Consider the following 17,977-nt stretch of genomic DNA (forward strand, 5'->3'; position numbering starts at 1 on the left):
TGTTTAGGTTCAACCCTAAAATATAATTCACAATAGATATAGAAAACAATAACTATAAAAATTTTCCAGATATGACACTCATTAAAACTGATGATAATAAAATTGGAACTAAATTATAAATGAAAAAAAAAACATGGTATGGTCTGGTCCTTCTCTTGATACTAAATTTATAAGGAAAGAAGATAACAAAATTTCAATTGACTGGTATAGGAAACCAATAAGTTCTGGAGGATAGATCAATTATCACCCATGTAACTCTAAAATTAATTTGATCAAACAGATGAAAAATAGTCCTCATCCAATTTTTGATGAAAACGAACTCTACTCTACAACATTTTTTATAAAAGCTCATATCCTCCATATTATTTGAAACGAATTTTGAATAACACATCTGACACTGACTTAAACATTGAATCATCATTTTCAAACGTCAATTCTAGCATTTTTCACCTCTTTATACACCTTTACCATATATAAAATCATTTACCCCTAAACTTTCTGGAGTCTTTAAACAACACAATATTTAATAGCGTACAGTCGAACCCTTAATATACAATCTATTTGTACTAAAATAAAAGATTACAAAGAAATCAATAAATTGCCTAACATAGTATATGAAATACCTTCTTTAAATTGTGACAAAAAGTACAATGGTCAGTCGAAAAGTTCACTCATCAATCCGATAACTTCCCACAAGAGAGATAGCAGATTATATCCTGATAGATCTTCATTAGCGATTCATGTCTATCATGAAGGACATAATATGAATTATGAATCTGCCAAAGTTTTGACAACTGAAAAAAGCTACAAAAAAAACGTCTATTTTTAAAAACATGATCAATGCATAACGAAGAAAACTGAACTTGAATAACCTTAGTGTAATTCATGCATATCTTTTAGATTTTGAAAAAACAAATTCTATAATAATTCAACACCATAAACAAATAACTAACCTCACAGAACCTATAAAGTTCAAATTCAATTATAATGACTTAACCTATAAAATTTATTGTTATTTATATTCGAACCAATAAATATTCAGCCATATGCATAACGACCTAGCCTATTAAAATTTAATATTATTCATAAATTACCAATCAATATTGAATCAACGTCATTCATAATCTAACCAATTAAAAATTAATAAAAATTCCTACAGTAACCAGAATCAGTATTTCAATTAATAAATATTTCTATCAAAATCACTTTGAATATTGAGTTTTGAATCCTATGAATTTGAAATTTTTACACGAATTTATACAACTCAAAGCTACAACAAATCTCAATTAATGATTGTAAGTAAAATTTTATTATTGTGATACATTTATACATATTTCTTATATTGTACATGACCATAATTTCAGTCCCATACGATGAATACATAAGTTTTAGTCATTGGGCCTGTAGTTTCCAACTTGTTATCCTTGAAATGTTGATGTCCATGAATCCATCTATCATTTTGGAGGTCTTCCTAAAGGTCGCCGTGTCCCTGATTTACCGTCTCGTGCGATCTTTGCTAATCTTTCTCTGGTCATCCTGTCCGCGTGTGCATTCCAAGCTCTTCTACATTTACGTCCCCATGTCTACCACCTCACATTCGTGTCTTATGTCTATGTTTCTCTTGCTGTCTCTTTGTGTGCATCCACATATGTTTCTGATTATTTTCATTTCTGTTGTACGAATGATGTTGTTAGTTTTGTTGTTGTCAGCTCTTGTTTCTATGGAATATGTCAATATGAGTCTAACGCAGGTTTTGTATATTTTAACTTTTACCCTTTTGTTCATACTGGTATTATTCCAGATAATGTCCTGGAGTGCGCCTGATATTCAGCTGACTTTGTTTGCTTGTCCTTTTACTTAATTTATTCTGTTCTGTTCTGTACTTATTTGTGCGCCTAGGTAGTCAAAGGACATTACCTGTTCTATGGCTTTAATTATTAGGGTGAGTTTGCATCTCATTGGTTCTTTAGAGATAACAAGGATTTTAGTTTTTGCGGTGGATACTTGCATGTTAAAGGTTTTAGCTTTTACGTAGAATGAATATAGGAGTTGCTGTAAGTCTTCTCGCTATCTGCCACAATTACAGCGTCATCGGCATAAAAGTTATTTTTATTGAGCTTGTTGTAAGTGAATATCCTCTTGCTGTATTCTTGACATGATTTATTATTTCGTCCATTATCAGGTTGAACAGTTGTGGACTAAGAAGTCGCCCTGTTTGATACCCCTTGGTGTTTGTATTTCCTCTGTCAGGTTTTGGTTAACTAATATGTGAGTGTATGTGTTATAGTTTAAATTTCTTATGATGGTTTAGAAGAAAAACATAGACAGAAACAAGAAAATCAAATGCTTAATCAAATTATAGCCGAACAAGAAAAATGACTGGGAAATGTAGAACGAGAAATGAGACGCAATAATATAATAATTCAAGGAATCGAAGATAGGGAATATGAAAGTCAACAAAAAATAGAAGAAAAGATCCAATTCATAAAGGGGAAATAGGTAGGAGTCGACCTGGAAGCTGATTTAGTAGAATGCTACAGAATAGGACCATTCAAAATGAAAAAAAGAGACCAATTATAATTAAAATAAAAAAATGGAACAAAAAAGGTACCAATATATGGATTAATGAAGACTACTCAAAGAAAGTACAAATAGAAAGGAAAAATTTGTTACCTAAGGTAAAATTACATGAGAACAAGGACACAACACAAGGCTCAAATATAACAAATTAATTGTGAATAACAAAATATATGGAGCACAGGCATATATGGAGGAAAAGTCAAGAGAAAATGACGACAAGAGACGTGCAGCCAGCGATCTTTATCCACAAAATGGAAGGGGGAATAAAAAGAAGAAGTCAAAAAACTAGTAATTAAAGAAAAGAGCATGGATATATTGGAAGTCGACAACGCAATGGAATGGATAATGTCTGAAGGTAAAAACAAGAAAAACAAATGGAAGGATGTATTGAGAATGGCATCATGGAATGTCAGGACAATGCTGGCAATGGGAAAAATGGAAGAAATTGCAAAAGAAATGTTGGAATACAAAATATTGGAACTCCAAGAAATACGATGGAAGGGAAAAGGACAAATAAATAAGGAGAGATATACTCTATTTTATGGCAGGAAAGATAAACAAGGGAGGAAAGGTGCAGGTTTTATGATAAGCAAATGAATAAAAAGAAATGTGCTAGAATATGAAGTTATAAATGGGAGAATATTTTAGCTGAGAATAAAAATAGTATATTCACGCACCAAAAGAAGCAATAGACGAAGACAAAGATGAATTCTATGAAAACCTGGTTAATGTATGCTAGGACGTCACAAGACATGACACATAAATTATTGGAGATATGAATGCAGTATGCAATATGAATAGGAAAAGAAGACTACTTAACAAGTGGGGCAGAAAAACACACCCTACACGAAACAACTAACAATAATGGAAGGCGAATATGCAGTCTAGCCGAGAAATTCAAGATGTATATGAATAGCACTAGCTTTAAACATAAGACAGGACAAAAAATTACGTGGATGATATCAGGAAGTACCAAGGGAAACCAAATAGATCACGTCTTAATACCAAATATAAGATCAAAAATAATATAAGATGTATGATCCTACAGAGGAACAGGTGTTGAGACTGATCATCACTCAGTAATAATAAAAATTAAGAATGGTAAATATAGGCGATAAAAAGCAGAAAATGGAATGTGCAAACACTGAAAACGAGGGAGGAGAATACAGAAAAGAAATAGAAAAGCAACTAAACTACAAAAGAGTGAAGAAAAAGATACTATTGATTAGGTTAGATTAGGTTGATGAGCAATGGGAAGATATTAAGAAAAGTTTTATAAATGTTATAAATGATATGGAATATACAATAAAAATTAAACAGAAAAAAGAAGCTAGGTTGAAATGGCTAAGAGGCTAAGAACTATAAAACAAGATGATTATAACATATGATTATATATATATATATATATATATATATATATATATATATATATATATATATATATATACGACACAAAGATAATAAAGACAAAGAGAATAAATTGGATAAACGATAGTATGGACAACTTGGAAAACGACAATGAAAATAATGTGAAATTATAAATATACATATAAATAAACATATACAGAAGCAAAATAGAAAACGGAATACAACAAATATTAATGAGAAAGTGGAGTCAGTATTTCAAAAAAAAAATCATTAACGAGAGAAGACAGTGAATACTAAGAAGATGGTAAGAGTGACAATGGTACCATTCTAGAAAATGAAGAAAAACCGATGGAAGCGGAATGTAATGAGATAATAAACAAACTGAAACACAAAAAAACAGGAGGACCAGATGAAATAGTGAATGAACTAATAAAATATGGAGGAGATAAACTAAGGTACATAATATTCAAAAGAAGCAATGCCAAGAGAGTGGTCTACTGGATTGATTATACCAATACTGAAGGTAGAAAATTCCAGAATATGTAGTAATTATAGCGGTATCAGTTTTCTTAATACCGTATATAAAATACTAACAACATTAATACCTATATGATAGACTGAAAAAGGTAGTGGAACCAGAAATAGGGGAATATCGAATAGGTTTTAGGCTAAGTAGAATCAATAGAAGAAACCATACATACTACAAAACAAGCGATCAAAAAAGCTTTGAGCACAACATCAATATACAAATGCTATACATCGACTTCAAATAAACAATCGACAGTCTGAAAAGGAGGACGATTATAAAGGACGTGGAAAAACTACAAGTTCCCCAAAAGTTGATACGATTGGTGAAAATGACGATGTTAAATTCTAGGGCAAGGGTAATAAAAGAAAACGGACCAGCCAAGAAATTTGAAATAAATGCTGGGGTAAGGCAGAGTGAAGGAGAATGTAATATCGATGGAAATATCATTAATAAATCAATACAAGTAATAGCATATCCTGCTGATTTGACTCTAATAGCAATAGATCGAAAGAGTCTAGAAAACACATTAGAGAAAATTGTAAGCCAGGCACGAAAAAGAGGACTGAAAATAGATCAGAAAATGAAAAAATACGAGGATGTATTGATATCTAGTTAGCCTAGACCAGTTCCACACAAAAACAAATAGCAACTAACAATAACTTATTGGAAGTGTCAGTGTAAAGATTGACGTCAAAAAAGTAAACCAGATTCACGCAATAAATTGAAAGAAAAAATATGTCCACCGAAATTGTGAAAATCGAAAAATTGGAGTATCGAGCCATCGTCAAGTACCTGTATTTAAAAGTTTTAAGAGGTAAGCAGATTTACAAAGATATGCTTCATACCATTGGTGATCAATGTCCTTCGTTTGCGACCGTGAAAAATTGGACTGCAAGCTTCAAAAGAGGTGAATTTTCCATTGAATATATGTTCGATCAGGAAGGCCAGTTTCTGTGTCAGTCCCCAAAAATATCGATGCAGATCATGACATGATTTTATCAGACCGTTGAATTGGGCTAAAACGGATATCTCAAGCACTGAATATTTCATACGAACGCGTTCATCATATAGTTCACGTCAATTTGGAGACGAGAAAAATTGCTGCAGAATTAATCCCCAAATGTTGAATGTTGACCAAAAGCGTGCAAGTGTAGAAGCATCGCGTTCGATCTATACTCGATTTGAAAACGATGTAGACTTCTTAAACTGAATTGTTGCTATGGATGAGACTTGAATACATTTCTACGATCCAGGAACAAAGCAACAATCGATGGAATGGCGACACTCTGTTTCTCCAAGACCTAAGAGGTTGCTTTAGTTTTTTTGGAATTTTCATGGAGTTATCAAGATTGATTTCTTGGATAAGGGTAGTACAATAACTATAGATTACAATTAGACATAACTGACCATTTACAAAAAAAATTAAAGAGAAAAGACGCGGAAAGATATTCAAAGATGTTTTGTTTTTGCAGGACAACGCCCCTGCACACAAATCTCATGTTGCCATAAAAAAATTCGTGATTTAGGGTTCAAATTACTAGAATACCCTCCTTATTCACCAGATTTGGCTCTGTCCGACTATCATCTCTTTCTTCAACTGAAAAAAAAGTTTGAAAGGTCGTAAATTTTCTTCGACCGAGGAGGTAATAACAGCTGTGAAGGTCTGGTATACAGAGCAAGAAGAAACATTTTTTTTGAAAAATCTAGAGACGTTGCGGTTCACTGTGATAAATGTGTCCCATTAAGAGGAGAATATGTTGAGTAATAAAATATTTTGACATTGAAATTTTGTTTGGTTCTATAATAGGCTTTTTCAATACATCCTCGTATATGGAAATTGAAAGAGAGAAGCAATTACGTTAACAAGATACAGTAAATATAAATGACGTCATTTTCGAAGTGGTCGACACCTTTAAGTACTTAGGAACTATGATAAGCAACATATATTTTATTGAAAAACCAGGTTATTTGTAAGCCACGTAGACCAATCAAAATTTGATATATGGTCGGTGCCTTTATTTTTTGTTAAAACAAGAAGAAATAATTAGCAACATGGGACCAGTAAGCAATAGATTAAATATTACATATTTTATTTTTTCCTACGTCTGGAAAAAGTAATCGTAAATACTTCCATCATTCGGTCTCATGTGAGTGATAAAATATTTGTTCTCTAGAAACAACATCATTTTCACCATATATCGATCAGCAAACGCAGATAATAAAAATGATGTGACATTCAATTTTAGAGAATATTTTTTCATTTATATTTCTGAATCTCCGATGTTCTGAGGTCCATATACGACATTGATAAACAGACGTTTCCAGGGTGAATTAATTAATTCGAAAATAAATATTTCTAAGTAGACATATGTATTAACCGTTTTTTCAGAAAAAAGCATCGAAAACCGGAATCAGCTTTATCGTGCCTCTCTAGTACGTAATTCAAGCTATTTAGTATTTATCAAAACAAGGTAACAATAACCTAAAAAACATTTATGAAATAGATGGACATTGACAAAAGAATAGTGCCGTGAACGTATACTTTTAAACTTAAGTAACATAATTATTAATTTCTTAGATCTTTTGATATATTATTGTTTCTAAATATTCTTCTTTGGATATCTTTTTAATGATTTTTGAAAGATATATAAAAATTGATGTTTCTCCTAACTTCAGTCTTTATCAAAATATGATATTGACACTGGCAATTTGCGTATTTATATATTAATAGATCACCTACATCATAAATATAAAAATAAAAATTGAAATTTAAGTTTGTTCATATAAGAAAAATCAATTTTTCCCCAGTCATTACATATCAAATATGTAGCAGTCCTTAATCAATTAAATTAGTTTTTTTTTTATATTTAATGGTTCGTTAATGCAGTTTTGTTTTTTTGCTATCGTATTGATAACCTTTTAGTCTATTTTCTAAATACTGAAAGTTCTGCCCTATATAGACAGCGTCACAATTAGTACAAGGCACATTTTATATATATTACTTCTTTTGTTTTTGGATTTTGATTTAGTGAAATATTTGGATAACGTATTATGTCCTTTATGCCTTATAATAATATCATATTTATTAAAATAATTTGAGTTGTTGGGAAACTCCTTGTACATATGGTAAGGTAAGGTCTGATCCATTACGCCTATTCAAGTTCTGAGGCTCTATCGAGCTTTTTATTTCCAACCACCTTAATTCTGTTCACAATGACAACTCAGGACACATTCGCCTCTTCATAACATACTTCCCTTCCGGAAGCCACATATCTCATATTTGCAAAATTACGTTACAAAAGTTATTACTTAACCATCAGAATTTATTAATGGATAGTGATAAGTCTGAACACTTCCAAGACTATTGGTTTAACAAGTTCAGTTTTTCCTAAATGAAATTGGAAAATGAAAGAATTGCAGATCTTTCTCCCACCCTTACTTTCCATGATTCGAAATGTTGGCTTGACGTTTCTTAAAGGAGAAAAGAACTACTTTCCTGGTTAATACTAGGAAGAACGTCATGTCATCTACAATCCGCCAAAATTGCTAATTGATTCGAGTCGTTAATAATTCCTTAGTAGACGCCAGACGCCTTCTTCCGACATCTCCACTTCCAACTGCGAACCAAAATGTCATACCAATTTTGGCGGATTCTCGATGATATCACGTTCTTCTAAGGGAACGAAATTCAATATTCTTCGTGGTATTATCCAGGGAAGTAGTTGTTTTCTCCTTTGAGGAACGGTAAACCAACATTTCGAATCATGAATTACGAGATAATAGCTATAAATAGATATTATTTTTCAATTACTGAGCTAGCTAATGGTGTAAAACAAAGAAAAAGGCATTACAAAGGAAATAAGGTTCTCGAAATTCTGGAAAAATACTGAGAAAAGTAGTAAGAGTAGTAAAAGCAGTAAATTAGGCCAGGTATATAGTTTAAACGAATGAAGGAGAACTGAGGCAGAACAAAAAGGGGGGCCATAAATTCAAAAAAGTTATATGAAGAAATCAAAGTTTTATAGCGAAATTAGAAACTACTGCACAAACCATGGTATAGTAAATTACTAGAATATATATCTGGAATGTAAGACAAGAACTGAGTGAACAGAATAATAATTGATAAATACAAACGAAAATGAGGAGAGATTTCATGAAAAAATTTTTTTTCAATCTTTGTTCTTTATAATCACAAACGTAATAAGAAAAATTCAAATCATCAATCTAAAATTTAACCACGATAGTAAAATTTGAAATTAATTCCAGAAAAATAATAGTATCATTAACATAGAGTTAGTGATGACTAGATAATTAATGTTTCTTGTATTTCCGAGACAGAGATGAGAATAATCTTTTTTTGTAAATTAGGAAAGAGGAATATCAGTTGATCACTAGCCAGAACGAAAGAAGCAGAATTTGTAGTTTGTTTCAAAAATGAATATTGGAATTGAGGGCTATTCTAATGAATTTATTTTTTGATTCCGGTCATCATCACAATATAACTTGACATTGGTAACTGATCTATCACACATTTATCAAAATTAAATCTGTTTCAATAATACAGAAATTTTATATCCTCAATTGTCAATTATTTATATACAAACAATCCAAATGTTAAAAGTTACAATGAAATTTATGAGATTTCAATTCTGCTCAAATTGTGCAGATCTTTTTTATCCATGGATTTCTATACTTGAATGTATGTTTGTTCCTGCGTGTTATTTTTAGTATATAAATTACTCAGATTTTCTAAATAAGGAGATAGCTCACATATTCAAAACTGCATTAATAAATTATTTAGTGACAGCAAAATATATTCTCGATTACGCAATTTCAGAGAGCATCGAAAGAAATGGTTCATTTACATATGCTATACATGGTATACCAAAATTTGCAACAGATATCTTATTTCATATGACCAGTTGAAATAGTATTATAGTAGCATATCAGTGGAGAGTATGAGCGTATAGAACTTTATATATAATTTTATAGGCTAGGATGAAGAAAAATTATAAGAAGTGAATTGGTGAAAAATAATTATGAAAGAGTGCAGAACAGTAATAGATAACAGATAAGGACAAAATAAATAGAGGTGGCAAAGAGAAAGTTAGTGATTATCAATCAATCAATCAATCAATCAATCAAAAATAAAAGAGATTAGAATGGTGAAGTATAGAGCCTACAAACAATGATAAAACGAGTAATCCATTCGATGGTGGCACATTTGAGTTCTCTTGATTCAGATATTTTATATTCCGTTTTCAAAATATTCCACAAACTATCAATTCGAGCCTTATTCGCCCGAATCTCAGATTTAATGACCGAATTGGAAATTCGAACCAAATTATACTGTTTAAGTGAAATCTAAAAACACTTAACTTCAATAAATTTTCAAAAGAAAAATATTTATGGAATTTTTTTTAAACTAATTTTATGAGCGTAATTTATAAATTTAGGTGAGAAAAATAAATTGAATGATAAGAATTCATGGGTTGTTTCTACTATTATTGATATATTATTAAGATTTCAACTTTTATAAGAGTCGCCAAATATTATACGATTGTCATTGAATCAATCTATTTCCATTTATGACGTTACTTCATATTATAATGAACTCAGAAAAAGTGAGCTCCATCATACTAAGGAATACTAAGAAAATTATATTACCTCAATAGCATACACCTTTCTAATATTCAGGACGATTAATCTGTCAGTGTACATATGAAGAGTGAAATATATTATAATACACTCAAATTTGTAGATAAGTAGTAAAACGCGTGCTATCAGCTGATCCAAGACGCTGACATAGAACTGGCCAGTCTCTGCACGACGCTGTGGATATTTAAAAAACAATTAACATTGCCCTCCTGATTTGGACGTATTCGCTTCTGTAGGACGTTCCATGCCAATTTCTACGTACTGCTGACTCTGTTATGGGTCTCTGGGATGTTTTTCAAATATCATTCCAGTGTTATACCTTGTCGACGGTGTCTTTATTAAGATTCATGTTAAAAGACAACGTAGGAATAATTAGGTGCCTGTCAGATGTGAACAGTATGCGCAGAGGGTCGACATCGCCCAAACAAACTTTCTACCAACTTGGACTGGAAAAGGAAGCTTATTCGCTAGACAAATGTGGACGAAGTGACGCGATGTTTCTATTTATAGAGATACGATTAAATCTTCTTTCCGAAATCTAATAACCACACTTCGTGTTATACCAAAATGATTTTGTGATTTCAAATGTTTGAAATGTTATATTAAGCCTCAATTAGGGATCTACAGTATTTATTCATTCTTAAAATACCCTATTATGGTGACAAAGAAATTCTACTGTGAATTACACATTAAGTTTGAACAATGTTTTTTACATAAAAATCATTAGGGAATCAAAAACTTTAGCTCTCCTACTGCTTTAGCAACGAGCGAATAGTACAATTTGAAAAAATTTTATGTTTATATTATATATGGCTGATTTCTTTACTATGAAAATGTTCAATAGACTTGAAGAAATGACTAAAACCAATGTTTATATAATGACTTTTAAACTCAGAGCAGATTGATATATTATTCAAGTGGTTTTATTCGAACATTAAAATTTTAAGCTGATAATTTTCCTTAGAAAGTTTTTGCATTTATCAATTAATCACTGTGTATATAAGGTGAAGTGTGAAACTGTGGATGGCGTATTTGCTTTAGCAAATATGTGTAAATTGGTTATATAGGTATGTAAGATCTTTAAATAAGGAATAGATTCGTATAATTTTTGTTCTACAAACGCTATTGAAATTGATTTTTTTTTGAGAAAATGAGGCAGAAGTTGAATTTTGAGTTTAAAATAATGTAGAGAGACATGCAAATGAGATTATGTATTTCTTGAAAATGCGGTTTTTATTATCAATAGTCTTACATATTACTCTTCGAAAGTATTTTTAAATTGAAGCAAGAATATGATATGTTTTCAATCTTATATATGTTCAACTCAAACATAGAAATCGTTTTAATAGAGGATATCAAGTGAGACACAACGGACAATGAATTAAAAACATTCCAAACTACTCCAATATGTAGTTAAACCTCTTCTATCCCACAAGTTTTTTTCTGTCCTTGCCATTTTATCGTAATATTCATCCTTTTCATATAAATTCACGGCATAAACCTCCATATTTGAAGTCAGTATATAACAAGTATCTATAGTTAGTGAAATATTATTCCACATTTTCACTTTTTTTCAGTTTGCATCCAATTATTCTTGGGCAAATTACTTGACAAACCTATTCACACATGAACCGTAAACTTCACCCACTTTTATCCATCTCCAGCGCATACTTAAATATTGTTCCTTTTCACAATCATTATTTTTTATATATTTGTCGACTTGAGCAGACATTTCATTTTTCGAAACAAAGTATAGTACACTAACCAAAATAGTAAGAAAAAATTGATCACTATTAACATAGTAACAAAGAATTTGAATGATTAAATAACATTAGATAAATGAATTTACACTAATTTTTTATTATTTTTAAAAGCAAAAGAAAGAGTGTAGTCGTAAAAATGAAAATTAATTTTATGAAAAGAGCCGTAAAACGATATTAATCTTGAACATTTATGAAGTTATTGCAATGTTTTCTTGATATTTCTTTAAACAAACGAACTTTCGTATGAATTATTCCTTTTTTATTCTCACAAAAACGTACACTGTTAATGAACGAGTAAGATAAAAACTGATTGATAAAATAAATTACATTTTATGTGTGTAGTGAAAATTGAGAAATTAATAAAGGAGCAGGTACGGTGTTCATATATTTAATATTGTGTTTATAAACAAGCAAATTTATATGAAATGAATTCTTGGCTCCAATGTATATGTTGAAACAGTGGGAGAAAATCGTCAAATATATATTAGAGGATTGCTTGATGCAAATGGCATTAAGAACGATCCAGATTAGCTTAAAACACCCTAACTGATGACAAAATTGGGTAACAGGCAGAAAATATTGAAAAGTAATTAACTCTCTAATAGTGAACTACAAGCAGATTTCCTATCACACATGATATTTACAAAATATTCTAATTCAGCATTAATCAAATAATGAACAACAGAAAAGAAAAATAGGCATTCGATTTTAGGGAATCTAAAGAATGTAGTACCAAATAATTATTTCAGGTTCTCATTAATCCCGTTACAAAATTTATCTGTATTGAGGAAAATCATCATTTATTAGGACACAAATAATGAAAATAGAACAAAATTTCTCCAGAATTTTCTATAGTATTTGAAATTTTTTCATTAAGTTATTAAACGAACAATAAGAAGCATTTTGAGCCATTTTCATATGTGATCAGATTGATAGAAAAGAGAACTAAAGTTAAAATAGAAGCCGCCAAGTTACGAATTTACAAGACAGTTATAAAACCAACGGTGTTGTATGACAGTAAGTATTGGATCATGAACAAAAAAGAAGGAAGAAAAATACACATTTGGATCAGAATGGTAGTAGGGAGGATTTTCGGAGGAGAGATCAACTGTATGGCAAAGCTGAGATGGGATATGTGGTCAGAACAAATGGACTCCGTTGTATGGGGAATATAGCTAGAATGGACTAAGATAGTTGGTAGAAAAGATCCTTGTTACGGGGAGAAGGAGCGGAAAGGAAAAGAGGGCGTCGATGGGAAAAATGGATAGAAGCATGTAGAGAAGATTTAGAAACAATAGGAATAGAGAACTGACGTGAAGCAGCCTTGAACAAAAATAGATGGGGGAAAGCAGTAGAGTGACTCCAAGCCCTGGGCGTATTAGGCCAGTCTCATATCAATCTCGATTTTGTCATAATTAGCACATATTTGAAATAACTCAAGTGAACAAACCATCTTAATAACCACCTCCGCCTCGAAACATTTTTTGTCACAGTGATAATAAACCTCTTTATTTACTTAGTTCGATAATAGTAAAACTCACCTTCAGCAGAAGCAGTCTGTCGTGGTTTGTGCACTAAATCTGGAAAAAGAGACTGTTTTAATGAATTCTATTGAATAATTTTTATTATAATACTATACAGTTAAGCATGCCATTTAAATATGATAAGACCAAGCAATCGTGCTAGTTCACGTGTAAGACAGCAAGTCATCTTGGACTGAAAATGAGTTCAGCCCATATATGTCTATATGTCAAACTTTAAGAGATCTTTATAGATATTTGGAATAAAACTTTTACCAGGAAATTGCATTAGTAAATTCAAATTAATAGTACGATCTTCCCAAATTTTTGTCGTGATTTGAAACTTTTTTTTAGAGTAAAAACTAGTTTTTTCGAAGTTTCATCAACATGAAAACTACCTACTAAAGTAAATTCTTTGTCGACTGCTAAATTATACTTTTGTCTATATAGGTTATAACAGTACGTGTATAAGACAGACTTGTTACGCTAGAATCATTGGATTGAATTAAACGCCTAATAATTTGAAAGAAGAGATAGAAAAAATCTAAAGACTAACTGTAATAACATTAACTAGTTATGGAATTACGAAGAATGACAGAAATAAGAAGTGAATAACAGATACAAATATTCTGGACCAGATATGTTTAAGAATAACTATATTAGAGAAGTGTTCAATTTATTTAAGTTAACTGGAACGAATAAAGACTAAAGAAAAAAATGGTAAACAACACACAACAAATGTACCCGCTGTGATAGAGGATAATCTACCAATTTACTATGAAACCATAACAGGAATATATCATATACAAGTCGATGTCTAGGAACTATAATAATGTAATAATGATGAAAGGAGAATATAAAAAGGTTAAAAACAGATAGTTTTCGGGAAAAGGGAGACTACTAAAGACAATAATACCAATGTATTGAATTTTATTGAAAATTTCATAAAAATATAACATGGCGAAAGTGTCGATGGAATTAATGGAACAAGATCTAATAGAAATTGATAAACTAGCCAAGAAATCTGGAGCAAAAAGGAAAAAAACAAAAAGATATTCTAGGTTTTCAGTGATAGTAAGTATGGATATCTCTTTATCAGTATGTTTCTTCTATCTATAATAAAATTGCTAGTCATACAGAATTTCTTTCTCATTTCCTACATAATTTTTTCTCAAATATTAATACTTAAATAGTAAATAGGAATTGTGCCAAAAAATATTTACAAATATATAAAATTTTGCATTGAATAAAACTGATTTTAGCATTGGAATTTGGGACAAAATTGAGATAAAAATCATTCTCCATGATGTTTATTTGAAATTAGAAGACATATATGTAACACACATTATATATGTATTTATGATTGGTGCGTACTAATATGGTTTCCAATTTATTAATAAGTTGTACTTATTCGAAGCTATTTCAATATGACATCTACTAAAAAAGCAACAAAAAACTAATGCATGCCAAAACCATAAGACACATCTAACGCATAACAGAATCAATTTCTTAGACCTACAGTTATGGTAGAGCAGAATTCCAGAAACCAATACGAAAATAACCACGAGCAGTAATAGAAACAGTAACAAGATCGTAGGTCTGCACCATGTCACAAAAAATGAGTTCCTTGCAGTATTTGAAGGAGAACTTATACACCATTCTAACCCAGAGTTCCGTTCTGCATGTGCAGCTGGGCGTTGCTGAACTTGCGACGAACGAATAACACTAGTATCCCCCGAAGCATTAACTACCATCTCATGGTATGGATTAGGGCGAGCAGCAGGAGTATCAGCAGTCTCTTTCGATTCATAACGGTACGCACTATTGCGGTAATCACTATCGCGGTATTCGGCGGGATGGTAATTGGTGTCATGAACTGCATATGAAGCTACCCTATTTGATTGCAAGGGCAAGTCATTATTGTATTTCATAATTCAGCTTGTTTAGGACAATAAGCTTATTCGAGTTGGTTCCATGTGGCACAGTAAGAAGTTTTCCTAAATGAAGAAATATATTATGAATAAAACAATCAATTTTATCACAAATAATTCATGATAGAAATGGCACATTTATTTTTTTAACGATTCATCATAAAAATAGTTTTTTTTTCACGTGGAAAACTTTGAAAATACGTTAAGTGAGGGCTCATTCTATTATGTACGTCTTAAGTCTCATACCAAAATTCTAATTATAAGATGGGAAACTTATATCACTTTGATATCTCGTCAATTTTTCCTTCAAATCCATGTTAGCCATTAAAAAGTGTTTTTAAAAGGAGTTTCGGAAATTATTCCTCTTTAATTTTGTCATTGAAGTTTCGGAAACTATTCCTCTTTAATTTTGTCATTGAAGTAATAAAAAAATTGAGTATTTTAATGGAAAGTATCAAAGCGATATGAATCTGGAACAGTAAGTCGAAACTCAATTTTCTCATATTACCTTTCCCCTTCCTCTCTATGGTGTCACACCTAATTCTTGTATTCGAACAACATGATAAATGTTCAAATTTTGGATTCTCCCATGAAAAGAAATTTCAAAAATGTATAATATATATATATATATATATATATATATATATATATATATATATTTAAAATAAATAGTTCATATGTAATGTATGGAATGTTTCTAAACACTATCAATTCAGTTAGGTATGTATATAACAGTTATCTACGTAAATATGTAATTTTGGCCCTTATACTTATATTGATTAGTCGTAGTTTAAACTTCAGTCCTTACTAGAATATACACTATTTTCACGGTAGAAGTTCTACTAACTTATGAAAGCCAATATTAATAGGTAAATTACGTTTTGTTCAAAATATCACACAATGGTTTCTCAATCATATGATTTAATTTGATGACTTGTATATCATTTGGGGCGAATAAAATTAACGGTTAACTCAAAATTCCTGAAAGATTCAATCATTGAATATTTTATATCAACTTATGATACTAATATCATTTTCGAATTCTCTTACATTGCTAATTTCTATTTCAATTAATATCTATCAAATCGTTTCTATGCTTTACATGGAAATGGTACAAACTATATTTGAAAAAATTATAAACTATAAAGATATGTAGTCGTGTGGTAGTTCAATTGAATTGACAAAAATACACATTAAACAGTTCCACTATATGATATTAGGATTTGTCCAATAATTTATCTCAAATTATAGATCATTGGCGAATAATTGTTCGTTATAAGTATATAATAAAATTTAGAAAGCTGAATTATTTGTGCAGGATTTATATCTTTCCTTTTTATAAGATACGGAGAACAGATATACTAAACACACTACTCACACTACCATTCAGTGTTTTCTCGCCTAAAAATAGGAGTGTCTTATCTGTGGTGAATATTCGGTGCAAAAAATTTTCAACTTTTTTATACCGCTGCAGGAGACACATGGAAACTTCTCATCGTGCGAATTTCTGTTTAAAATTCATAATTGTTTTCAGTCATTTGGCTGAAATTTTGCGGTAACCAATCCGTTAATGGGTGATTTGCTCAATACTACCTACGCTGATTGCTCAATTCTTTGGCAATATCGCGTAAAATACTGCATCGGTCTGCCAAAATGAGTTTTTCTATAGCGCTAACCTAAGTTTGCCACCACTTCTCGGCCTATCGGAAAATAGAACACCATTCATACACTTGAGTCTTGGAAAGGCACTCATTCCCGAATTTCTAGAGTTATTTTCGATAAATTTCCGAGGAAGTATATAACTATACTATATAAAGTTCAACTTTAAATTAAATTTACGGATGTATTGAATCTCTTAGATGTTTGTTATTTTAGGTCCACAAGTTTCCGTGAAGTTTCTCAGAAATTGCTTTTCGAAGTATTTGAAATCACAAAAGAAGAAGTCAATCATTGCAATACCAAAAAATATATGCGGGAGCTGTAACGAAATCAAAACAATACCAAAGAAAAACTTAACACATAACTTAATTAAAATTTAATTGATTTTTTCTGGTAATATTTAATAAGAAAACACTGTTGTACTGTACTTAATTGTTCCATTACTAATGATGAAAATCCAAGTATTCTTGGTTTTTGTAATTAATGCAATATTGGAGATTATAGTTCATGTTCTATCGCATATCGACCTTTGTTTTTTGAACTTACGCATCTAGCGATAAATTTATTCACTTACGTTATCCCATATACGAGTACGTCTTTTTATGTTCAAGACCATATAATTCATACAATTCCGTTCAACCCTATTTCTTGTTTCATCATTTGTTTTATACTCCGAAAGTTATAATTTAGTTGGTATCTTGTTTATTGAATTGTTTATTTATGGTTTCATTTAAATGTATCCAATATGTGTACTTTAATTTAGTTACTAAGTACTACTTATGATTAAATTGGTTCATCTACAATAGACATTGTTCAATGCTGGGTTACTTTTTCATTTCATTTATTAATTTTCAATGGGTATCGTTCCAATAATTATTTTAAGCTTAATATTCTTATTCTATATTTTAGTGTATTTTCTGATACTCAATTTATACTGAAAATTTCATCTTACCTCTGTATATAAAAGCT

At 30.7% G+C, this 17,977-nt stretch overlaps 1 protein-coding gene across 1 annotated transcript; it reads right to left on the bottom strand.

Annotated features, from left to right (window-relative positions):
* Positions 1-665: 665 nt before the first annotated feature.
* Positions 666-15,223, bottom strand: LOC130900750 (uncharacterized). Its single transcript, XM_057812013.1, has 3 exons — positions 14,938-15,223; positions 13,440-13,478; positions 666-804 (listed from the first exon to the last, which is right to left on the bottom strand). Exons 1-3 carry the CDS (start codon positions 15,170-15,172, stop codon positions 731-733), a joined length of 348 nt encoding a protein of 115 aa, XP_057667996.1. The 5' UTR covers positions 15,173-15,223; the 3' UTR covers positions 666-730.
* Positions 15,224-17,977: the final 2,754 nt, after the last annotated feature.

Source organism: Diorhabda carinulata, chromosome 1 (genome assembly GCF_026250575.1).
Source record: "Diorhabda carinulata isolate Delta chromosome 1, icDioCari1.1, whole genome shotgun sequence".
NCBI classification, from domain to species: Eukaryota; Metazoa; Arthropoda; class Insecta; order Coleoptera; family Chrysomelidae; genus Diorhabda; species Diorhabda carinulata.

Bases quoted from the DNA above. Each gene is read 5' to 3' on its own strand.
- LOC130900750 (XM_057812013.1), bottom strand. From the start codon at position 15,172: ATGGTAGTTAATGCTTCGGGGGATACTAGTGTTATTCGTTCGTCGCAA. The intron at 13,479-14,937 runs GTAGGTCTAAGA...CTCTTTTTCCAG, and splicing joins AATTCTGCTCTACCATAACT to ATTTAGTGCACAAACCACGA. The intron at 805-13,439 runs GTGAGTTTTACT...TTTTTTTTGTAG, and splicing joins ACAGACTGCTTCTGCTGAAG to CTTTTTTCAGTTGTCAAAAC.